The sequence below is a fragment of the Rhincodon typus genome, chromosome 30 (assembly GCF_021869965.1).
Source record: "Rhincodon typus isolate 14 chromosome 30, sRhiTyp1.1, whole genome shotgun sequence".
NCBI classification, from domain to species: Eukaryota; Metazoa; Chordata; class Chondrichthyes; order Orectolobiformes; family Rhincodontidae; genus Rhincodon; species Rhincodon typus.
Genome location: NC_063361.1, coordinates 6,074,688 through 6,097,439, shown reverse-complemented (window position 1 = coordinate 6,097,439; position 22,752 = coordinate 6,074,688). Strand labels below are relative to the sequence as shown.

At 41.6% G+C, this 22,752-nt stretch overlaps 1 protein-coding gene across 2 annotated transcripts in view; it reads left to right on the top strand.

Moving 5' to 3' along the window:
• The window catches only part of LOC109914221 (integrin beta-3), a 66,786-nt gene that overhangs the window by 22,269 nt on the left and 21,765 nt on the right, over positions 1–22,752 (top strand). For both annotated transcript variants that reach the window (XM_020513802.2, XM_048614357.1), the window contains 7 exons: positions 2,466–2,718; positions 6,033–6,195; positions 8,573–8,734; positions 10,321–10,416; positions 12,978–13,067; positions 13,549–13,683; positions 18,880–19,312. In XM_020513802.2, the coding sequence (XP_020369391.1) occupies positions 2,466–2,718; positions 6,033–6,195; positions 8,573–8,734; positions 10,321–10,416; positions 12,978–13,067; positions 13,549–13,683; positions 18,880–19,312 (1,332 nt within the window). The remainder of the gene's footprint in view (positions 1–2,465; positions 2,719–6,032; positions 6,196–8,572; positions 8,735–10,320; positions 10,417–12,977; positions 13,068–13,548; positions 13,684–18,879; positions 19,313–22,752) is intronic.

The following is a 22,752-nucleotide window of genomic DNA, read 5'->3' as shown; positions in this document are numbered from 1 at the left end:
AACCTCTCTACTTGTACATTTCATTCCTTTTGAAATAAAGGACAAATTTGAAATAAAGGCCAACTTTCCATTTGTCCTCTCCATTACCCACTGAACTTGAGTGCTCAGCATTTCACAATTTATGGTCGAGGACTCCCAAATCCCTCTGTACCACAGCTTTCAGCAATCTTTCTCCATTTAAATAATATTCAGCCCCTCTATTCTTCCTGCCGAAGTGCAAAACCATACATTTCCCCACATTGTATTTCACCTGTTTTCAAGCTTTTGTCCACTTGCTTAATCTGTCTATATCTCTCTGCAGACTCTGCATCATCAACAACACTTGCTTTCCCACGTATTTTTGTGTCACCCACAAACTTGACTATAGTACATTCACCTTCCTCATCCATATCATTAATATATATTGAAAATAATTGTTGCCCCAACACTAACCCCTGTGGCACTACACTAGTTACAGGTTACCATCCTGAAAATGCCCTCCTTATCCCAATTCTGTCTTCTATTAGTTAGCCAATCCTCTATCCACGCTAATATACTACCTCCACACCATGGGTACTTATCTTCTTAATTTATCTAATGTGCCTTATCAAGTGCCACCTGAAAATCTAAACATATTACATCCACTGCTCCCTTTTTGTCCATCTGCCTTGATAGCTCCTCAGAGAATTCTAATTAATTTGTCAGACATTATATCCTGTTCATGAAGCCACTTTGTTTGACTTTGTTTGATCATGCAATGTATTTCTAAATGGTCTGCTATTATATCCCTTGTAATAGGCTCTAATATTTTTCCAATAATGACATTAAGCTAACTAAACTCTAGTTACATTTCTTTTGTCTGCTTCCCTTTGTAAATAAAGGTCATCCTGATGTACTTGACAGTGAATTAAGTATAATTGAAGTGTAGACAATGTTGTAATGCTAGATATGCTGTAGCCCATTCACAATGCACAGTCTATTAACTCACAATACATAACAAATAGGAGAAAACCATTTGCCCCTTGTTTCTAGTCCATACTCAATAATAAGAGTATTGGTTGATCTGCTTGGGGTTTTAACTTCACATTTCTGTCTGCCCTCCCGTAACCCTTGACTCCTTTGTCAAACAAGAATCAGTCTAACTCAGCCTTGAATATATTCAATGATGGATCTACCACAGCTCGCTGACATAATAACCACCATCTGAATAAAAATCCTATTCATTTTAATCTTTTTTTAATCTGTGTCCACAAGTTCTAACTTTCCACTCAAATACACACATGTACATTCACAATTCAGAAAGATGGAAGAGAAACAGGTTTACACAGACCAATAGAAATGAATATTGACAGGGTAAATCAAGTTCCAAAGATCTCAAGTCCAAACTTCAATGATGGGTTAAATTGTCTCTCACAGTCTTTCATATTTTTTTTTCCTTCAATTCAATGTTTGATCAGATAGACCTAGGCCTTGTTAGAATTCTCTCTTTTAAACTTTCTTGAGTTTCCATATTTTTCTCATCAAGAGAGAAGGAGGGATAGATGCTTTCGGTTTGTACACTGTGGAAGTTTCTCTCACTGCCATCCTAACTCATAACTTTTTACAGTCTGCAGCTCAACCAATCAGTGTGTTATCAATAGACAGACTTTCTTTTCTCAAAACACTCTCAGTGCCACTCAATCTGAAATTCTCTCCCTCATTGCTTCTAAAAGCAACATTGTCAGATACAAAGAAGAATAAGTTGCACTGAATTTTCAAGTTGGAAAACTCTCCTGGTATTTATTATATAGCAGTCCAACTTTCATTTCACTTTATAGTCCTACGAAAAGGAAAATATATGGTCTCACTGATGCTTTGTACAATTGTTGTAAGACCCCTGCACTATATACTGAATCTCCTTTATAATAATGTGGACAACCTCAGGCCTTCCTTCAGTTTACTCCAGCTGCCAAACTTTTGCCCACCACACAAACTATCTTTAAAGACACCACTGCAAAGGGATAATGGTGCTGGAATCCCAGGACTTGTGCTCTCTCACACTTTCCTAGTGTTGGCTGATGCAATATCCAGCTGGCAAAGGCCCTCTGAGAAATAAGAAGCACCGATCAAGGGAGGTAGGGATGGTGAGGAGGGAAGGCAAAGAGTCTGAAAGGGTTAATACTGAGGAGTGCCTTGATAATGTGAAATGGACTTGCAGACAGAATATCTTGGGATCATGAAGGAGTGAGCCCTAGTATTCAAATCCTTCTCGTAATCTCTGTAAGAGTGTCTGTCATAGTCTGAGACTGCGTCTCCTGGTTCTAGACCTCTCCTGCCTCCCAAATCCTTCCTGCATCTACCCTGTCAAGCCCTGTAAGAATTTTGTATGCCGCATAGTAAGGGGCTAACTCTGAAGAAGAGAAATGTTTCTTGCCACTGATCCTGGATTCAGGATGTTGATTTCTCATGTTTTCTATTAGAACTTCTCCTTTTCTCACTTCCTGCAGGAGAATCCAGATCATTCACAGTCCAGGTGCGTCAGGTGGAGGACTATCCTGTGGACATTTACTACTTGATGGATCTCTCATTCTCTATGAATGACGATTTGCAAACCATCCAGGAACTTGGCACAAGGGTGGCTGAAGAAATGGCCAAACTCACCAGCAACCTGCAGCTGGGCTTTGGAGCTTTTGTCGACAAGCCAGTTTCTCCATATATTTACATGACCTCAGAAGAAGAAATCAAAAACCCCTGCATTCAGTAAGCAAAGAAAGTCTTGTGTTTGTAGCTGTATATTCATCATCTTCATTAATACCAATTAAAATGACACAAACTGTGTAGGTGATAGTTCCCAATGCTCCCAACACTTGAGAAATCCTTGTAGTCTATGTAGCAGACTGGTGCTAATACTAATAGTAATAACTAATAATAGAGTCTTAGAGTTGTATAGCACAGAAACAGACTCTTCGGTCCAACCCGTCCATGCCTACCAAATATCCTACATTAATCTAGTCCTGTTTGCAAGCATTTGGCCCACATCCCTAAACCCTTCCTATTCATGCATCTATCCAAATGGTTTTAAATGTTGTAACTGTGCCTGCCTCCACCACTTCCTCTGGCAGCTCATTGCATGCACATACCACCCTCTGTGTGGAAAAAGTTGCCCCTCAGGTCTATTTTAACCCTTCCCCTTCTCAACTTAAATCTATGCCCTCTAGTTTTGGACTCCCCTACCCTGGGAAAAATACCTTGGTGATTCAACCTATCAATGACCTTCATGATTTTATAAACCTCTATAAGGTCACCCTCAGCCTCCAATGCTCCAGGGGAAGACAAGTCCCAGTCTATTGAGCCCCTTCCTATAGCTCAAACCCTCCAACCTGGCAAACATCCCTGTATATCTTTTCTGAACCCTTTCAAGTTTAACAACATTCTTACTCACATTAATACTCAAAACACCAAGATGTGAATAAATTTCAATAATTTTGGAAATTCACACACTAAAAAGTGAGATTACCCCACTCCAGGGGGCTGAGGGAGCACTGCATTGTTGAGGGTGCCATTATTTAGATGACATTTTAAACCAAGGCTTCTTCAAGCGTGAAATGATAAAAATCTTAAAGTCTACTTTGGAGAGCAGCAAGAAATTATCCCCATTATCCTGGCTAATAATTATCCCTCAACCAACAACACTGAAAACTAACACAGTTAACACAGATCATGATCATTTTGCTGCCTGTGAAAGTATTCACGGCACGAATTAGAAACCGGTTTCCCTGTTCTACAATAGTGACTACTTTGAAAAGTTGCTTTGGGTTGCGCTGAGGTTATAATGCCACCTCTAGCCACTTCTAGCAGCATGCCAGCACCAAAAATATCTTACCCTCCCCTAAGAGTTCACACTCCACAGGGAATGTTCCTTCCATGGCACCCTAGTCCATTCCTCGTACCACTCTTAACATTTCCTCACCTCAGCCATCACTTCGTTCAATCTTATCTACTGCCTTTGCTGTTCAAAACACATTCCCCTTTATATTTAGGAAGACCATACAAAGACTGGATGACTACTTTACAAAACAGCTCCATTGTGTCCAAATCAATGATCCTGACCTTCCAGTTTCTTGCCATATCAATTAAACACATTGCTCCCATAATAACAACTCTATCTTGGTGTTACTGTAACACAAACACTTCATTTTCTCATTGGGCACTTTACAGTGTTCAGCACTCAATATTGACTTTGACAAGCTCAGAACATTGTCCTCCGTTTTGATTACAACACGCCACTCGTTTCCAATGTCATGTCCGTGTCTTCTTGGCTTTTATCTAAGTAGCGCTAACCTATTTACTCGTTTTCACATCTATCGTTAACACCTATTTTACATCCCAATCCCTCCTTTACCACTATTCTCACTCCCTTTATTTTTTGCCCATGGAATCCTCACCATTTGTTCCACGGATACTTCCTCCCACCCTACCAATAGCCTCAAAATCATAATCTTTCAGCCCCTTTTAGTTCTGAAGAAGAGTCATACAGACTTGAAACATTACCTCTGTTTCTCTCTCCATCACATTTATTTTCATTTTTATAATTTGCAAGACTTCCCTTGTTTCTGTAAATTCACATTGTATAAATAAAACATAAAGTCAAGTTCATGATTTTAAAATGCAGACTTAATTTTACCTGCATACCCAAGTACAAGTTCATTGAGCTACTGGTCCCAGAACCATTTTTGTTCACTTTCTCTGAAACCTCTCCAATGCATCAATATCTTTTGCAGGAAGACTACTCAATATAACAGTAAACTGGTGCTACCAGTGAGTGTACAGGGATTCTACCGTTCCATTCCAGTGTATTACTGAACACTGCACACATTTACAATAGCTTCAATAAAAACAGAAAGTGCTGGAGAAACTCAGCAGGTCTGGCAGCCTCTGTGGTGACAGAAACAGAGTTAATGCTTCTGCCAATGATCTTTCATCAGAACTTTGTGTTTCTAGCATTTTCTGCTTTTATTTCAGCTTTCCAACATCTCCAATATTTTGGTATTATACACAATAGTTTCACATTGATTGGACACTCTTATTAAATGGTAGGACCACCCAACTTTTGTTAATTGATGTCCCTTCACTGTCAACAATAATAATTTGTTTGTATATTGTACTTTTGTGTCATGACTCATTGGAGTAAATCAAGCCTCACTGTAAATACATTTTGACTGAGTTGCTGAGTACCTTTTCTGATTAATCTCCAAGTAATGCAGAGATAATTTAAACAGTTTATTTACATGACTTAAACTTCTTGGAACTTCAAAGAACTTTCAACATACAGGCTGTCATAGCTAGGAGCAGCATGTCTAATTTTTCTCTAGAATTTTCTGAGCTTCAAGAGTTAGTCACTTGACTCACTAGCTCTACCCACAAGATCATGCAACTAAGCATTACATGAGGATCAGTAATCTGACAGGCTTAATCTGACACTATGCAATAGCCCAGAGCTAAGCCCATATTGCATTTGGCATGGGAAAGCTCAATATTCACATTGAAACAGAAATTGTTCCTCCCCCAGCATAACAGGCCTTAGCACTGATGAGAACCAGGATGAGAGGGATTTCACAAGGATACTAAAGAAACTGGGTTCACTCTCCTTTGAACAGAGAAAGCAAAGTGGAGATTTAACATATAGCATACATTCGATAGATATTTATGATGTTTTTGATGTAGGAGCAAGGGAAGAACCTGACAGTTTGATTTAAAAGCAGAGGTATACAGGGTTAAAATGAATGTCAGAAGGATCAAGGGAAATGAAGAGTTCTTTTTTAACACAGCAAGTTGTTAACGGTCTGGAATGTACTTCCTTGAAAGGGTGGAGATTGCTGATTCAATTATAACTTCCAAACAGGATTGCATTTCGACATTTCATTTTCAGGATTACGCAGATGGAGTTAGAGAAGTGGGATTGATTGGATTGCTCTTTCAGAGATCCAGCCCAAGTGCTGAATGGCCTCTTTATGTGGTAAGAGTCTAAGCACAAGACCAATGTTCATTCAGATTTCTGTGATTTCATTTTTAAGACTTGGCAGCACGTGTAGACCTGTCTTTGGATTTATAAATGCACTCAAGCTGACTGAAGAAGTTAAGAAGTTTAATGAGAAAGTAGTTAAACAACAAGTTTCTCGAAATCGCGATACACCGGAAGGGGGGATGGATGCCATACTTCAAGCCACAGTGTGCACGGTGAGTAAAGCTAGATCTTGCCCATCGCCCAACAGAGCTCCTGCTAAGAGATAGTAGGAACTGCAGATGCTGGAGAATCTGAGATAACAAGGTGTAGAGCTGAATGAACACAGCAGGCCAAGCAGCCCGAAATGTCAGCCTTCCTGCTCCTCTGATGCTGCTTGGCCTGCTGTGTTCATCCAGCTCTACACCTTGTTATCTCAGAGCTCCTGCTAATACGGGTTATCAGAAGGAAGGGCCTGCACCTCAAAGCACTCCCATTCATATTTCTTCCCTCAGTCCCAGCATTCACCAGTCTTACCATCCTACTGCAGATGCCACTTTTATGGCCAGGGATATCACCCAACTTACAAACTCCTCTCAGGCATCAAACACTTGGCTTCACAGACTCATAACAGAGATTATCATTATGTGGAAATATAAAGAAATTAAAAAGCAAATCCAGGCCATTACTCTAAGCAGTTTGGGCAGTCATTTATCCATCACTAGCTCAAATTATATGTGCCCCCTCTGCCTGAGTGTTGGCACTCCTAAATACCAGCAGTGCCAGTGTTGGAAACCAGTTTTGCCACTATATGAACTATATCGAGAATCACAGTCCTACAGATTCCATTTCTGCCTCTCCATCTCTGCAGGAGTTCCTCAGGGTAGTGTCCTGGGCTCAACCATCTTCAAATGCTTCATCAATGACCTTCCCTCCAACATAAGGTCAGAATTGGGAATGTTTGCCAATGACTGCACAATGTTCAGCACCATTTGCGACACCTTAAATACTGAAGCAGTTCAAGTTCAACTGCAACAAGATCTGAACAATATCCAGGCTTAGGCTGACAAGTGGAAAGTAACGTTTGCACCACACAAATGCCAGGCAGTGACCATCTCCAATAAGGGACAATCTAACCATCACCCCTTGACATTCAATGATGTTGCCATCACCGATTCTCTCACTATCAACATCCTGGAGGTTACCATTTACCAGAAACTCAATTGGATTTACCACATAAACACTGGCTACTAGGGCAAGTCACAGGCTAAGAATACTGTGGTGAGTAACTCACCTCCTGACTCCCCAAAGCCTGTCCACCATCTACAAGGCACAAGTCAGGAGTGTAATGGAATACTCAACACTTGTCTGGATGAGTGCAGATCCAACAGCACTCAAGAAGCTTGATACTATCCAGGACAAAACAGTCCACTTGATTAGCACCACATCCACAGCAAGCACCAATGCTCAGTATCTACAAGATGCACTGCAGAAGATCTTCAGGCAGCACCTTCCAAACCCACAACCACTTCCATCCAAAAGGACAAAGGCAGCAGATATAAAGGAACACCACTCTCTGCAAGTTCCCCTCCAAGCCACTCATCATCCTGACTTGGAAATATATTGCTATTCCTTCTCTGTTGCTGGGTCAAAATCCTGGAATTCCCTCTCTAATGGCATTGTGGGTCAACCCACAGCAGGCGGACTGCAGTGGTTCAAGAAGGCAGCTCACTGCCACCTTCTCAAGGGCAACTACAGACAGGAAATGAATAGTGGCCCAGCCAGCACTGGCAACATCCCACAAGTGAATAACAAAAAAAATCCACATTACACTGATTTGTGATCAGTGATGTGGACCAGAGCTGGTGTCTTTCTTTGCTAAAGAATGACCTAGCAAGCCATACAGTTGTACAATCATGAGCAATAAATGTTAGCCACGGCACTCACCTGTGAATGACTTTTTAAAATAAAAGTTGACAGAAAGTCTCTCCAGCTAAGATGAGACAGTCTTTAAAGCCCCAGAAACTGTGATTGAATCCTGCCTAATGGTGATGGCTGTGAGGTGCAATACCACCAGGAGATCTCAGAGATTCTGTCCATGGAGCCAATGAGGGGAGGATAAGGGTTAACTGGTATGGTCTTCCTCCGCCCCTCACATACAACTACATCAGAGTTTTGTACAGCCAATCACAGTCAATGGAGATTCTGAGAATCAAACTATGCCAAAACGGATCTGCAGTGATGAAAGAATCAAGAAACAAAATAGATCAAAGGAATGTGAAAATATGAATAGGCCATTTGGCCCCTCAAGTGTGATTCTATCTTGTTAGATAATTGAATAACTGGATGAACTAAATTTCCTTCCTTTCATCCTTGATCCCTGTTACCCTTAAATAATCGCAGTCAATTATTTTTCGACCAGTAGCAATGTCACTGAATCCATTTGTTGAAATGTCTTTTAGGTGTAAGACATCCAAATTCCATCAGATTTTTAATGGATGCTGTAATACTCTTTCTGCATTTTTTTGGCATGTTTGCCACATTTTGTTGTATGTGTGTGGGGTTTGCTGGAAGGAATGTGAATACTTCTAATGAATTCATTATTTGCTTCAGGATGACATTGGTTGGCGTCAGGAGGCCACACACATGTTGGTCTTTGTCAGTGATGCTGGCTCACACTTTGCACTGGATGGCAGGCTGGCTGGTATCACCCACCCTAATGATGGGCATTGCCACATGAGTCTGGACAATGAGTACAATGCCTCCACTATCCTGGTACGTTCCGAAAGCAATACGTTTCTAGTAAGGTAACAGCGCGGATTGGTTAAGGGCCATTGGCTCCATCAAGTTACACCAAATACTCCACTTCAGCTGTCTGAACTGCTGGGTGAAAAGTCTAGATAGATGCACCTTGATTTCTGAAAAGCATTCATCCATTCTGACATCTCCTAGTCACTAGTCTCCCCAGCCTTTCCCTCTCTCACAGCCATCAATCTCCCAGTAGCACTGGTCTACAGCCATCAAGTATTCACTTTCTCAGTCTACACCTACTCTTGGGATCCTCCAATCTCTATCGGCTATCCAAACATTACCCAGTTCACTCTGCAGGGTCTTAGCTGTGCTTTCCACCAATTGTAATGAAATTGTAATAAAATTTTCTTCGTGCAACACAATCTAAAAGCAAGACCCAGGAGGATGTTCACCTCTGAATCAGAGATGGCATGGTGGCACAGTGGCACAGTGGTTAGCACTGCTGCCTCACAGCACCAGGGACCCAGGTTCAACTCCAGTCTCAGGCGACTGTCTGTGTGGAGTTTGCACGTTCTCCCCGTGTCTGTGTGGGTTTCCTCCCACAGTCCAAAGATGTGCAGGCTAGGTTGATTGGCTATGCTAAATTGCCCGTAGTGTTCAGGGAGGTGTAGATTAGGTCAATTATAGGGGAATGGGTCTGGGTGGGATGCTGTGAGGTTTGGTGTGGACTTGTTGGGCCGAAGGGCCTGTTTCCGCACTGTAGGGATTCTATGAAAAAAAAAGATGGTTGTGGTTAAAACCCATGCCAGTGTAATATTGAAGGAGTGCTGCATTCTTGTAGATACTGCCTCTTAAACACAATGTTAAATTGAGGCCCCAGAAAGACATAACAAATAGGAGTAGGCCATCTGACCCCCAAGCCTGCTCTGCATTTCAATAAGACCATGGCTGATCTTTTCGTTGACTCAGCTCCACTTACCCGCTGGCTCACCATAACCCTTAATTCCTTTACTGTTCAAAAATCTATTTATCTTTCCCTTTAAAACATTCATTGTGCTCACCTCAACTATTTCACTGGGCAGGGAATTCCAAAGATTCACAACGCTTTGAGTGAAGAAGTTCTTCCTCAACTCAGCCCTAAATCTGCTGCCTCCTATTTTGAGGCTATGCCCCCTAGTTCTAGTTTCACCCACCTGTGGAAACAATCTCCCTGCTTATATTTTATCTATTCCCTTCATAATTTTATATGGCACTATTTTGAAGAGTTCACTGTTGCCCACACATTGAACAAGAAATAGATGCTCTGGTCATTTATTTCACCCTGTTTACCTAACAAGTCACAAATCATACAATCAGGTAACAATTTACTCACTTTCCAATTAGAGTGCAAAGCCATAATTGGTGATGATGGACTTGCCCAGAATTAATGGCATGAATGTGGGGGAATGGGGTCATGGTGAATAGCATCTAACTGATGAACTGCAACAATTAGCTTCTAAACTCTTCAGATCCAGTCATGAGATATCAAAACTGAACCAAGGCTTAAGAGAGGAGTTTTATTTTGAGTATCTGGAAACAAAACTCTCATCTTCATATGTTTCATGTTTCAGGATTACCCATCACTTGCTATGCTGGCTGAAAAACTCACGGAGAATAACATCTTTCTGATCTTTGCAGTCACTAGTCAGGTCACTGAGATATACAGGGTAAGCTTTAGAGAAATGTAAGACCCTCACGGAAAGAAGAAGCGACAAACTCAGAGGCCGATGTAACTTCCTAATGATATTGCCAGTTCAGCTAACGGGTTCAGAGTGTCCTTTTCTGTCCTAGAGGATAGCTGAGGAAACCTGATCAGGAGGTGGCCCCTGCATTAAATTCCAAATCTTAACTGATCATTACCTGTTTGGTCACTGTCCGTTGGTTTATCTTGTGTTCAATTTAATGTTGTCATTGTTGGCTAGTCATGTTCTCTATAATGCTTTACTATTCGGCGGAGATCCGTGTGTGACATGGACGTGCAAGAAATCAATCCTGGGAATGGTGCCGATCAGCCAGCATGGCCCCTCATCGCTGGCTTGGCCACCACTGATTGCCCAGAGCTAATTGCCATTGAGGAGGTGGTACTGCCTCCATACTGAACTACCACAGTCAGTGTGTGGGTACACCCCCAGCGCTGTTTGGAAGGGAGTTGCAAGACTTTGAGACAATGACAGTAAATGATGATACACTTCCAGGTCAGGACGGTATACAATTCGGAGGGGAGCTTGCAGGTAGGAGTATTCCCATGTACTATGTAAAGCAGTAGGTACCTGAAAGAGTTAACTGACATCACAAGATAATCTCCACCCATCTAAAGGAATTTACTTGGGAGGATTTAACCACAGCTGAACAGATTTCTTGATATGTTCATCAGAGAGAATAGTTAGCAGTGTGTTCAGTATATTTTAACAGTGTACTCTTACATTGACCCTGGTGTCTTCAGGAGACAATCATGTATCTTAGGTATAATGTAAGTAGCCAGTACATACACTGTAATAAGCCCAGAATGCTAGAAATAAGAGTGAACCTGTCTTCTGTTGAAGATGTATGTGACCAGTTTTACCCACTTAGCATCATGAGCTTCAACAGAAGGAATGGTGGCATCCAATCTACCACTATTGTAAGACCATGTAACTACTTTCCAGATCTATTATTTTCCTCCTCTTTCCCCTTCTTTCATTCTCCCTTACAATCTAATATTCACAGCCGAAACTTACCAGCCCACTCGCTGGCCTCCCAGCGTACCAGCCCACTCCCTGGGGTCCCCCATTTACCAGCCAACTCCCTGGCCCCCCTCACATACCAGTGGTAGACTGGATGCTCACAACACCATCCCCCACTTCCCTCCACTTACTAGCCCACTCCCTGGCCTGTCCCGACATACCATCCCAGTCCCTGGGGTCTCCCGTGTACCAGCCCGCACCCTGGCTTCCTGTTTATTTTTTAACTAACAGATATTAAATGAGCAATTTGTATCTCTCTTCACATTATGGATGAGTGTCACAGTGCTGTCAGCGAGATTGGAGACATTTGACTTAATAAAAATAGATAGTAAAAATTGCTGTAAGTTAACATGTCACATGGCCTAAGTAGGATGAGGAATGAAGATTAATAAGGCAGTCAGTACAGAAGGCACAGTTGAGACACTATGCACCTATCTTCACCACAAAAAAGATACTGACAATGTCATTGTGGAAGAGAAGGTAATTAAGGCATAGGGTGACTGATATAGAAACAATAAAATAAAAACAAAGAACTATAGATTCTGGAGATCTAAAATAAAAGCAGAAATTGCCAGAGAAACTCAGTCGGTCTGCAAACAAAGATACCGTTTCGAGTCCTCTTAAGAGTCACCGGACTTGAAACATTGATTCTGCTTTCTTCCTACAGATGCTGCCATACCTGCTGAGTTTCTCCAGTAATTTCTGTTTTTGTTACAGAAACATTGTTAATAATTTATCAATACTCCTTGGGCAGCATCTTCTAAACTCACAACCTCTGCAGCAGCAGACACATTTCCATCTGCAAATTCCTGTCCAAGCCACTTACCATCCTGATTTGGAAGTATCTCACTGTTCTTTGACTGTCACTGGGTCAAAATCTCCCCCTAACAATACTGTGGGTCTACCTACAGCACAGGGAACTACAGCATGTTAAGAAGGCAGCTCACTACCACCTTCTCAATCCTCCTCAAATACAGTAATGGTGCCAGAGGACTGGAGAATTATAAATGTTATACCCATGGTTGAAAGAGGTATGAGGATAAGCCCAGTTAGGACAGGCAGTCAGTTTAACCTCAGTGATAGGAAATGTATTAGGAATTCAATGAACTTGGGCAAATGTGCATTAAGGAAAACAAGCAGGGATTTGTCACCTCTTCTATTGAAACTTCATTTCTGGGCTTCTGTCTGTCAGTTTCCAAAAGGCAAGGAGGCTGATAAATATGGCGATGGATACAAATTGTTAAAGTCATGCCTCGACTTTAGACACAAACAACTTCTGGTAAAATCCCTTACTTTCTGAAGTGTGTGACATTCACATGAGTACCTGTACAAGGTCACTAACAACAAGCTGGAATCAGGGAATGGATCAAGGGGTTAACCTGAAATGGATTAACAAGTTGGAGAGTGAAATCAATTGATGACTGGCTTGATTGTCGATGGGAGGGAATATCTTGAAATTTCAGATGACTGAAGCCTTATGTTGTGTAATCTTGCTTACTCCACAGAGTTACACTAAAATGCTTCCTGGTTCTACAGTTGGCACCATTTCCAGGGACTCCAGCAATGTCCTAGATATCATCATTGATGCCTATGAGGTAAGTTTGATCACAACTCACAGAAGTAACTATAACCTGAGAAACTACGATTCGGGCTACTGTAACTGCTCCTGCAGAAGTTCCAGACCAGGCTTCAGCTTCTTCTCCCAAGGAGCTCCATCCCAAATGGCATGAATCCTAGATTACTAAAGGCAGTCGGGAAGGAGACACCAAGCAGAATTTTCCAATATTGTTTGGAAATGGGAAAAGTGCCACCAAGGACTGGAAACTGAGGGATGTCTCATTCCTGTTCAAGAAAGGAAAGAGAGATAAACCAGTGGAAAATAGAGCAAGTTCATATATACCTGGAAATGATAAATTAAAGATTCACAGGTCCGGAAATGAGAGGTGAGGGAAACCATTGATGAAGGAATAATAGTCCAAGGAACTACAGATCAGGCACAGATAGGCCAGGGACAGTAGGACAAGCAAGAACAAAATTAGTTTTTAAATTAATATCTGTGCTCTTCCTTATCTTCAGAGAATCCGCTCCATTGTGGAAATGGAAGTTTTGAATCTGCCAAAGGAACTATCAGTATCCTTCGATGCTTACTGTGGGGATAATGGATTTTTCCCAGGACAGAGAGTCTGCTCAGGGCTGAAGATTGGAGACACAGTAAGTAGGGCAAAAGGCAAGCCCATTGAGCAGAGCTGAACACCAGCTTGTTAGCACGGTAACATCCACTTACATCCTTATTCAATACCCATGAGGACACAGGAGAGCTGGTTTTGGATCTAAATATTGTACATTGGCACTACAACACTCAGAATCCTACAGCAACATTCTGAGATTTGTTCTGTGGTGTTGTAATTCTTACACAGTCACTGCAGACCTTTGTAGCCGTGCTCTTTGAGATGAACTTTGACCCCAATTTTCATTTCCAGGTTGTGACCACAGAGACCAGACATTTCCCAATCCTGCAAACCCAACCGAGGAAGGCTAGTCCAGAAGGCTGGATATTTATTTCAGCGTACTGGAGCAGTCTAGGAGGTGGACAGTGTGAGTGTGAGGAGGTGCCACTGGCTGTGGATGAACCTGGCTACGTGGCCAACCTCCCTGCACTGGGGCACTATACTGTAGTGTAGTGAAGAAAAAAAGAATGAAACTCAAAACACTGCTCCAGCCCTCACACTGTACAGCCCCTGGTTCCCCACACACAATGCCCATGTCCCATCTATGCTGTTCCATGCCAATTCATATCCTTCATGTCACCCCTTGCCCCTCTACCCATCCCCAATGGCACATCCTACCTCTAATGCTCCCTTACCCAGCCCCATGATACCTCATTACGCTCAAGCTAACCTGTGTTGCGGTATTCACCATCCCAGCCCTTTATACTCCCAATGTCAAATTAGTGCCAACTCATGCCACCACACAGCTCCACCCACATTATTTTCTTGCCCCTTCCATGCTAACTCACTACCTTGAGTGAAGCTCAGGAGCCAAGTTGACATAAAATAATGTTATCTGTCTATTGATGACATCTCTAATTAAAAGGCATACTTTTATGGACAATAAAACATAATTAGCAATACATTGATATTCCTTCAACCAAACCTCTTACGAAAACAAAACTTGTTTCCTAAAATGTATTCATTTTGTCATAGCTTTTCATCTTGTATTCATCAGGACAATTCACAAGAATACCAATTCAAAGGGAAAATCAACAATTCATACTGTATGAGAAAAGTGTGTTGATTGGTTGCTAATGTAGTTTGATTGGTAGAAGCTTTGCTATACAGAGTGCGGTCTCTGCATTTGCAGTGATTCTTCAAAATGGACAATTGCTGAATAATCCTGAATGTGTGAAAACTGCACTATCAATCAATTCAGGATGGTCAGTCATGCTCATAGGATGACACATTTGTGTGCAGTGTTCCCTCACCATTCCACTGTTCTGCACACAGTGATTGGCAAGTTGATGTGAACTGCAGCAGTGAGTCTGGTTCTGGTTTTCACATTGAATAAAGTGAAATTCAATGTGCCAGCAATTAAACAATAACATAGTTAGCCTATCCACGTTCCCCAATACTGCTCACTCCTTCCTATCCTATCTCTGCCTGTTATGGACCAGACCAGACCCCTTAAAATATTTTAAGAACGTAGCCCACACTCTAACTTTTTCTTATTTTGAAAGCAAATGTAAAGTGCCATGTTTCAGATGCTGCTCAATGTTAAGCAAAACACAATTTATTCAAACACTATAGTTAAAATACAATAAAAGAAAGAAGAATGTAGAATAACTTAACTCTATTGGAAAATAATAGATACAGTAACTATTACTAATTAAATGTTCCAATATAATAACATCGCATAAACACACCCTTTGGCAAAATTGCAAAGTCAGAAGTCAGATTATCTCACATGCAACGCTTGCAGTAGGAACAGAAACCTCAGCTTCTAACTGAGAGAAGGGAAAATTTGCTTCTACTTCTTCAAAACTCCAGCAGCTTCTGCCAAATTTAAAAGCTTAAAAAATACTAGAAATTCTGATCTGTGATGGCCTCACCCATTCGGCTGTTCCTATTGTTCCACCTTCTAAAAACAAAACCCAAGGCCTCAAGCTGTTTATGTTACCACAGACTGTTCAGTACCTCTCACTCAATCTGTCTCTCAAAAGAAACCAGGACAAAATACACCTCTTAAAGCTACAGCATCATCACACCCCCACCCCTCCCCCCGTCTTTTCCTCTTTCTCTTTCCTCAACCTGATCCCCTGATGCTTCCCCATCATTTCTGATTCCCCTTCACCTCCCTCCTCATTCCTGTCTCTCCTTTAAGTTTTCCCCTCCATCCTCCTTCTCTTACCCTTCCTCCCATCTCTCCCACCTCCATCCTTTCTGTCCATCTTGCTCTCTGTACAGTCTGAAAGGTGGCATTGTTAGAAGGTCCTAAAAGAATGAAGGGGTTTGATAGGGTAGGAGCAGTGTAGATTTTCCCGCTTGTTTGCAAGTCCGAGCCTACTGGATATCAATATAATCCAATAAGAAATTCAGTAGAAGTATTGTCACCTAGAGAGTGGTGAGAATGCGGAACTTGCTACAATATAGAATAGTTGAAGTTGTAGCGTTAATGGGAAATTAGATAATCACATGCCAATAGGGTGAAAGACAGTAAGGAGACTGGTGTGCTGCTTAAAACACCGGCATAGAGCTGTCAGAGTAGGGTGGTCGGTTAACTCAATTGGCTGGATAGCTGGTTTATGATAAAGAGTGATAACAAAACCAAGGGTTCAATTCTTGCCTCAGCTGAGGTTACCCTGAAGGACTCTCCTTCTCAGTCTCTCCCTTCACCTGAGGCATGGTGACCTTTGGGTTAAACTGCCACCAGTCATCTCTCTCTAAAGAGACAGCATCTAATGGTATTCCAGGATTATGGTTTTAAAGAGCTGTTGGACCAAATGGCTGTACTATAACACGGATACAACAGTCAGAACTCAGTTCTACATTGTGTTAAAGGAGGAAGGAAATTTTCTCTCCATCCACACCAACCTCGTGGCCCATGCTGGCATGTGAATATTTCAGACTAAGCATTGCCAAAGGTGTAAATGAGGAATGTCTTGTGACATAAATTCCTTGTCAGAGTCTAATCTGCCTTATTATTTTTAACCCATTCGTAACAGTCCATAAGAGGAACTTGGGACCAACTTAGTGATGAACATCAGGGCCTTACATGGTTTTCAGCACCAAAGCCTCTTGTGATTATTACTGCTTGACCTTAGCAACAGATGCCATGAAAACCACAGTCACCATGTGTTTAAGGAAGCTGGTTTTGAAGAAACTCTTCTCTCAATCTTGCCCCAAGTGCAGCATCAATTACTACATCACATTCCTTCAATAATAATTGCAATTAAGCCTTAAATTCCTTTTATGTGATATAGAATTAGTCAAAGTGTAATTACATAATTTCCCAAACTGCAAAGGTGAGCCTAATTAAAAAGTATCCCAGGGCCTAAGCCTAAATGATTAATTAAAATGTGATTAAAGGCAACAGGAAGTTCTGATGTGCTTTAATTCCTTCAAGATTAACCAAATATCTTAACACTTCATGTTCCAAATTCTTTTTGAACCTAACAACTTAATGACTAATACTTTGTTTAATGTATTGAGCTCAACACGTCCATGTTAAATGCTTAAAAGCACATAATGCAAGCCTCCTCGAAACAATCAATATCCTTTTCCTTTCTCTGTCTTACTCTCATCGAGCTTTCCATAAAGGAATCAAGAACTACTTATATACAGGAGATGGTAGACATGAGTGAAAGAGTGTGAGATAGGATTTCAGAAAACTTCTGAAGAAGATGGTAGACCTGAAGAGGGATAGGGAAGGCGTATCAGACACTAGGGCAGTTGCTGTTGGCACGGGCCATTCCTACCAGCTGCAAACTCAGCGATAGCCATACAATGTGTCATCTGAGAAAGACCCTCTAGACGTTCTGCCAGTTGGTCAGCAGTAGACCATGGTCTGGAATTAGATCCAAGGGGGTGAAAATCTCTCCCAATAGGGGCTTCTAACCAATCAGATTCTGGTAGGAGGCTGGGAGAGCAAACCCAGATTCCAAGGATCCAGGAGAAAGGGAAGTGGTTTATGTGGGGGTTGGGCTTCTGGGGTTTAGAGATTGTGAGGAGAGGGCGCAAGGGACTTCGAAGCAAGAGCATGAGTTTGGCTCTCAGTGGACACCTGTCTGTCTGATGTCAATGCTCTCGATCAGGCACCAAGTACCTTTGATCCAGGACCAGGAGAACTCTATCCTTATTGTGGAAGGGAAGGAAATCAATCACATCTCACTGTTCTAATACAAGGAACAATGTGTGGACCAGCACTAGAGACCAATGCAATGGGTTTGGTGATGGGGCCAGGAGTTAATGCTTTCCACCCCAATGACATTCCCCTCACTGTGATAGTGATAAGTTGTTACATAAACTGCAGAAACAGTTGAGCATTAGTAATGCTAAAATGACAGGATAATATCAATAAACCTCTACTCAAACCCCAAGCAGTTATTACAACTTGTAGACATAAGCAGACATTGTTTAAGTTTTAAAGGGCAGATGATTTAAATAACTTGACAGTACGACAGTTCCACAAACTGTATCCACCTTTTGTGAGCTTTTATGCCTACTCTAAAAATTGTAACACTTACACTGTAGGATGTGACCCTTGCTCTAGTGAAGATGGTGTTTATATGAACTCAGTGCTGAGGTCAAAAGTTCAAGAGTCATACCAGGCTCAAAATGTTTTTCTCTCCACAGATGCTGCCAGATCCGCTGAGCTTCTGCAGCATTCTTTGTGATTGTGTCAAATGATCCTGTCACATCTGTGTTTCTCCAATGTGTGAGTCAAATAATGACGGCTGGTTTGCAATACGAGTGATGCCCAGAGTACAGGTTCAGTCTCCATAAGAGTCCCTTTTTTTCAACCTCTTCCCTTGCCTGAGGCGCAGTGACCCTCAGGTTAAACCGCTGCCAGTTATCTCTCCGTAATGAGAGGTCAACCCTTTATTTGTTGCCATTATCAACCCAAGTGCAATAACTATTACCTGTGGATTAATACTAGCTTATGAATTATGACACTATGAATTCAGATAGACCTTAAAACTTGTATTCTTCTTCTGGCCTGGCCAATATTCTTCTTTGAATCCACTCCAACAAAGATCATTCTGGTCATTCAATTTGTCACTGTTTAAATAATGGCATAAATTAATTACCAGATTCACCTTCATTACAGCAGTGACTGTGTTTCAAAGTAGTATACAGCACTTCAGTGCATCTTGAGCTTTGTAAAAATATCAAGTTCTTTTCTTGTCCACAGGTGAATTTCACGGTGAAATTGGAAGCCAGAGAGTGCCCAGTCGGTGAAAAGGTGAAGACATTTACAGTGAAACCCATTCTGTTTAGGGATTCCCTGGTGGTGACAGTTGATTTCAACTGTGACTGTGAGTGCGAGAAAGACGCAGTGGAAAACAGCACTCAGTGCTCCAATGGCAATGGGACCTATGAATGCGGAGTGTGCAAGTGTCTCCCAGGCCGCCTTGGCCCATCCTGTGAGTGCACAGACAGTGATTTCTCAGTGACTGAAGAGGCGTCCTGCACCCCAGAGGGTGGCGGACCCCTTTGCAATAACCGTGGGGAGTGCATTTGTGGACAGTGCGTCTGCCACAACAGTGACTTTGGAATCATATCCGGCAAGTTCTGTGAATGTGATGACTTTTCTTGTGGACGCTACAAGGGCGAGCTGTGCTCAGGTGAGTTGCAAAATCCACTGCTACTTGAAAATGTCAAAAAATAGTCTCAATATTTGTCCAATTGTCCATTACCAGTCAGTAGGAGGCACCTGTTACTGCCTTTCCTGGATTCCCACAGAATTCCCTTACCCAACACATCCTCACGCATTAGATCGCAACTGATCTGATTACAACTTCAACTCTATTCCTGCATATCCCCAATTAATCTTTCACCCTCTTAATAATCAAGAATCTATCTCCTTCTGCCTTAAAAATATTTAAAGATTCAGTATCCACTGCCTTGAAGAAAATTCCAAATATTCACAACCCTCTGACATAATCTTTTCTCCTTATCTCTGTTTTAAATAGGTGATGCCTTATTTTTAACCTTTGACCCCTAGTTTTATATTCACCCAAAAGAGGAAACAACATTTCAACATCCATCCAGTCAAGTGACCTCAGAATATTTATCAGTAATTATAAACTAGAGATTTGGAGTAAAATTCTCAAAACAGGGCTTAAATAAGTATTATTTTAAAATCTTCTTGCTGTGTGTAAACTGCATGCCACATTTTGTACATTGTAAAGGTGATTACTCCATTACAGCCATTAGGAAGATAAGACCTGGAAAGTCGAGATGGCTCTCCTTACAGAAACATAGGCCGAGAGGAGATTTGATGGAGGTATTCAAAATCTGTCCGTGCAGAGTAAATATTGAGAAATTGTTCCTCAATCATGACAGCACCAGGAAATGAGAGGCTACAGATTTAAAGTAATTGGCAAAATGAACAAAAACAAGTGACCAGGGTCTGGAAATACACTGCCAGAGAGTGTGGTGGAGGGGGGTTCAATTGAAAATATTCAGTAGGGAATTAGACCGTTATCTGAAAAGGAAAAGTGTGCAGAAGTACTGAGAGAATACAGGAAATGATACTGAGAGAAATGTTTATTTAGAGATCCATTACAGACAGAATGGGCTGAATGGCCTCTCTCTGCACCATAGCAACACTGTGATTCTGTGAGCACTTTGGAAGCACTTAGTTGGTTGTAAAGAGCTTTGGAATATCCAATGGTCATGAAAAGTGCTATATAAATGAATTCCATTTTATTTCTGAGGAAGGTTCACCGGACCTGAAATGTTAACTCTGATTTCTCTCCACAGATGCTGCCAGAGTTGCTGAACTTTTCCAGCAATTTCTGTTTTTGTTTCCATTTTTATTTCATTTGTCTCACATGGCTGATCTCTTATTTTACACAGGTTTAGCCTCTGTAGCCACCTTCAAGTCAGACAGTTGCAAATAGTTGAATTTTGACACCTTGTGTTTATTTAATTTCTGTAAGACAAGCCTGATGACATGAATTATGTAGGCCCCAGGTATTTGTAAAAGCTGTGGAAAAATGGAAAAAGCAGATGACCTGCCAGATCTAGAACTTCACTTGAATCTTTCTAATCTGGTCATTGGCCTGCAGCCAGGAAGATTATGAGGCATACCTGAGAGTGGGATTGAGGGAGAGAGAAAACTGTTGATCATCATCCCAAGCAGTGCCAGAAAGGCATTTTTTTGAAAATGCATTAATTCATGGGATACGGACATTGCTGGCTGGGCACTAGATTAAAGTGGCCAGGGTTTGGAAAATGCTGTCTGAGGAGCCTTGGTGAATTCCTGCAGTGCATCTTGTAGATGGTACACACTGGTGCGGGTTTATGTCAATGGTGGAGAGACAGTGAGTTTTGAAAGTGATGGATATGGTGCCAGCCAGGTGGGCTGTTTTGTCCTGGATGATGGCAAACTTTTTGAACATTGTTGAAGCTGCAGTCATCCAGGCAAGTGGGGAGTATTCCATCTCATTCCTCTCCTTGTAAATGGTGGACAGGCTTTGGGGAGTCATGAGGTGAGTCACTCTCCTAGTATTCATAGCCTCAAATCTGCTCTTGGATCCAGTAGCTCTAGCCTCCCATTAACTGGGTTTTCTGAGTCCTAGGAAACACAGCCAGTCAGCATTGAATTCAAAAGGCTGCCAAAATCGGTGGATCTCTGTCATTGATTTAGGAGGAATTCCGTCATCCTGTTCTGATGTGGACCAGTGCTGCTGGTCTCTTAGTGTCTCCCAAATCTGTTTCAGAAACCTGTCACTTTTGTTAGGTTCTGTTATACCTCATCCTGCACCAGCTCTTGGGAATGTAACTTAAAATCCACCTCTTGCACCTTGGTGACCCGTCAGGATGATTCCTTCATTGGCTGAGCAGACATTTTAGGCTGCATTTGGAGTTTTATCCACTTTACAGCACTACATAAATGCTAACTATTGTGGCCTTTTAGTTTGCAGAAATGGGCTATGATGGAGTGAGAGAGAGAGAGAGAGTGTGTGTGTGTGTTTGTGAGAGAGAGAGAGAGAAAAAAAAACTACGAAATCAAGAAAAGGTTCGAGGTAGAGGTAGGTCAAAGAGGACCAATGTTAGAAAGCTCCTTTGTGCACAAAGGGTTGTGGAAATGCACAACTCTCCCTCAAAAGGCTATAGTACAAATAGAACTTCGAAGACTGAGATTGATAGATCTCTGGTCAGGTAAGGTATTATCAAATATAGGACAAAGGCAGCTGAGTAAAGCTGAGGCACAGATTGGCTATGATCTCATTGAATGACTGAACAGAGAGCTGGCTGTGCTTTCCTCCTGTCTTCCCCTTTGTTGCCATTTTATCGTTTCTTAATGGTGTAGATGATTCATCTCATTATAATCTATACCATTGTGTTGAGCAACAAACCAAAAATGTTTCTCCAGAAGGTAGTTTTCACACAAGCCACAACTTTTATATAATGTGACAGAGAGGATGTTGTCTGTCAAATTAACTAAGCCACCCATATTCAGGCCCATATCCCTCTGATCATTGCAACATCTTCTGTTCCTTGCATCTCTTTCAATTAAATAACTCACTAAGACCTGGGTAGAGTGATATATGTTGAGAAAACAGCTTCTGTTTTTCCTGTTCATCAACCTGACTTCTGGAAGTAGCCGATGTAGACTTTAACACGTTTAGATTATAAATGCCCAGGAACTACCAGACCAGGAAACTACATGCTTAAAATTCTGTGTCTGCTAATTGCTTTCCAGCCTTCACTCCCCCCTGGAGCTACCTACATGACTAAACTTGCTGTCCTTTATGGACTTATCTCAAAGATTCTTCCTGATCTCAAAACTGTTTAGCTCCGTTGGTTTAAGCACCTAGCTAAATATTACCAAGGTCACAGGTTCAATACCTGTGCTGGCCACTGTGGCTGTTCATCCTTTACAATCTAATGCCTTACCCCATCTTGTATTGTGCAGAGAAAACTTGCAAGAAATGTGTGTGGTTTAATATTACCAAGAAAAGCTTGTCAGACTGGGTTTCTGCTCTTTTGTAAAAACAAAGCAAACGGGTGATCTAATAAAGGTCTTTAAAATGATGAAAGCTTTTAATACAGT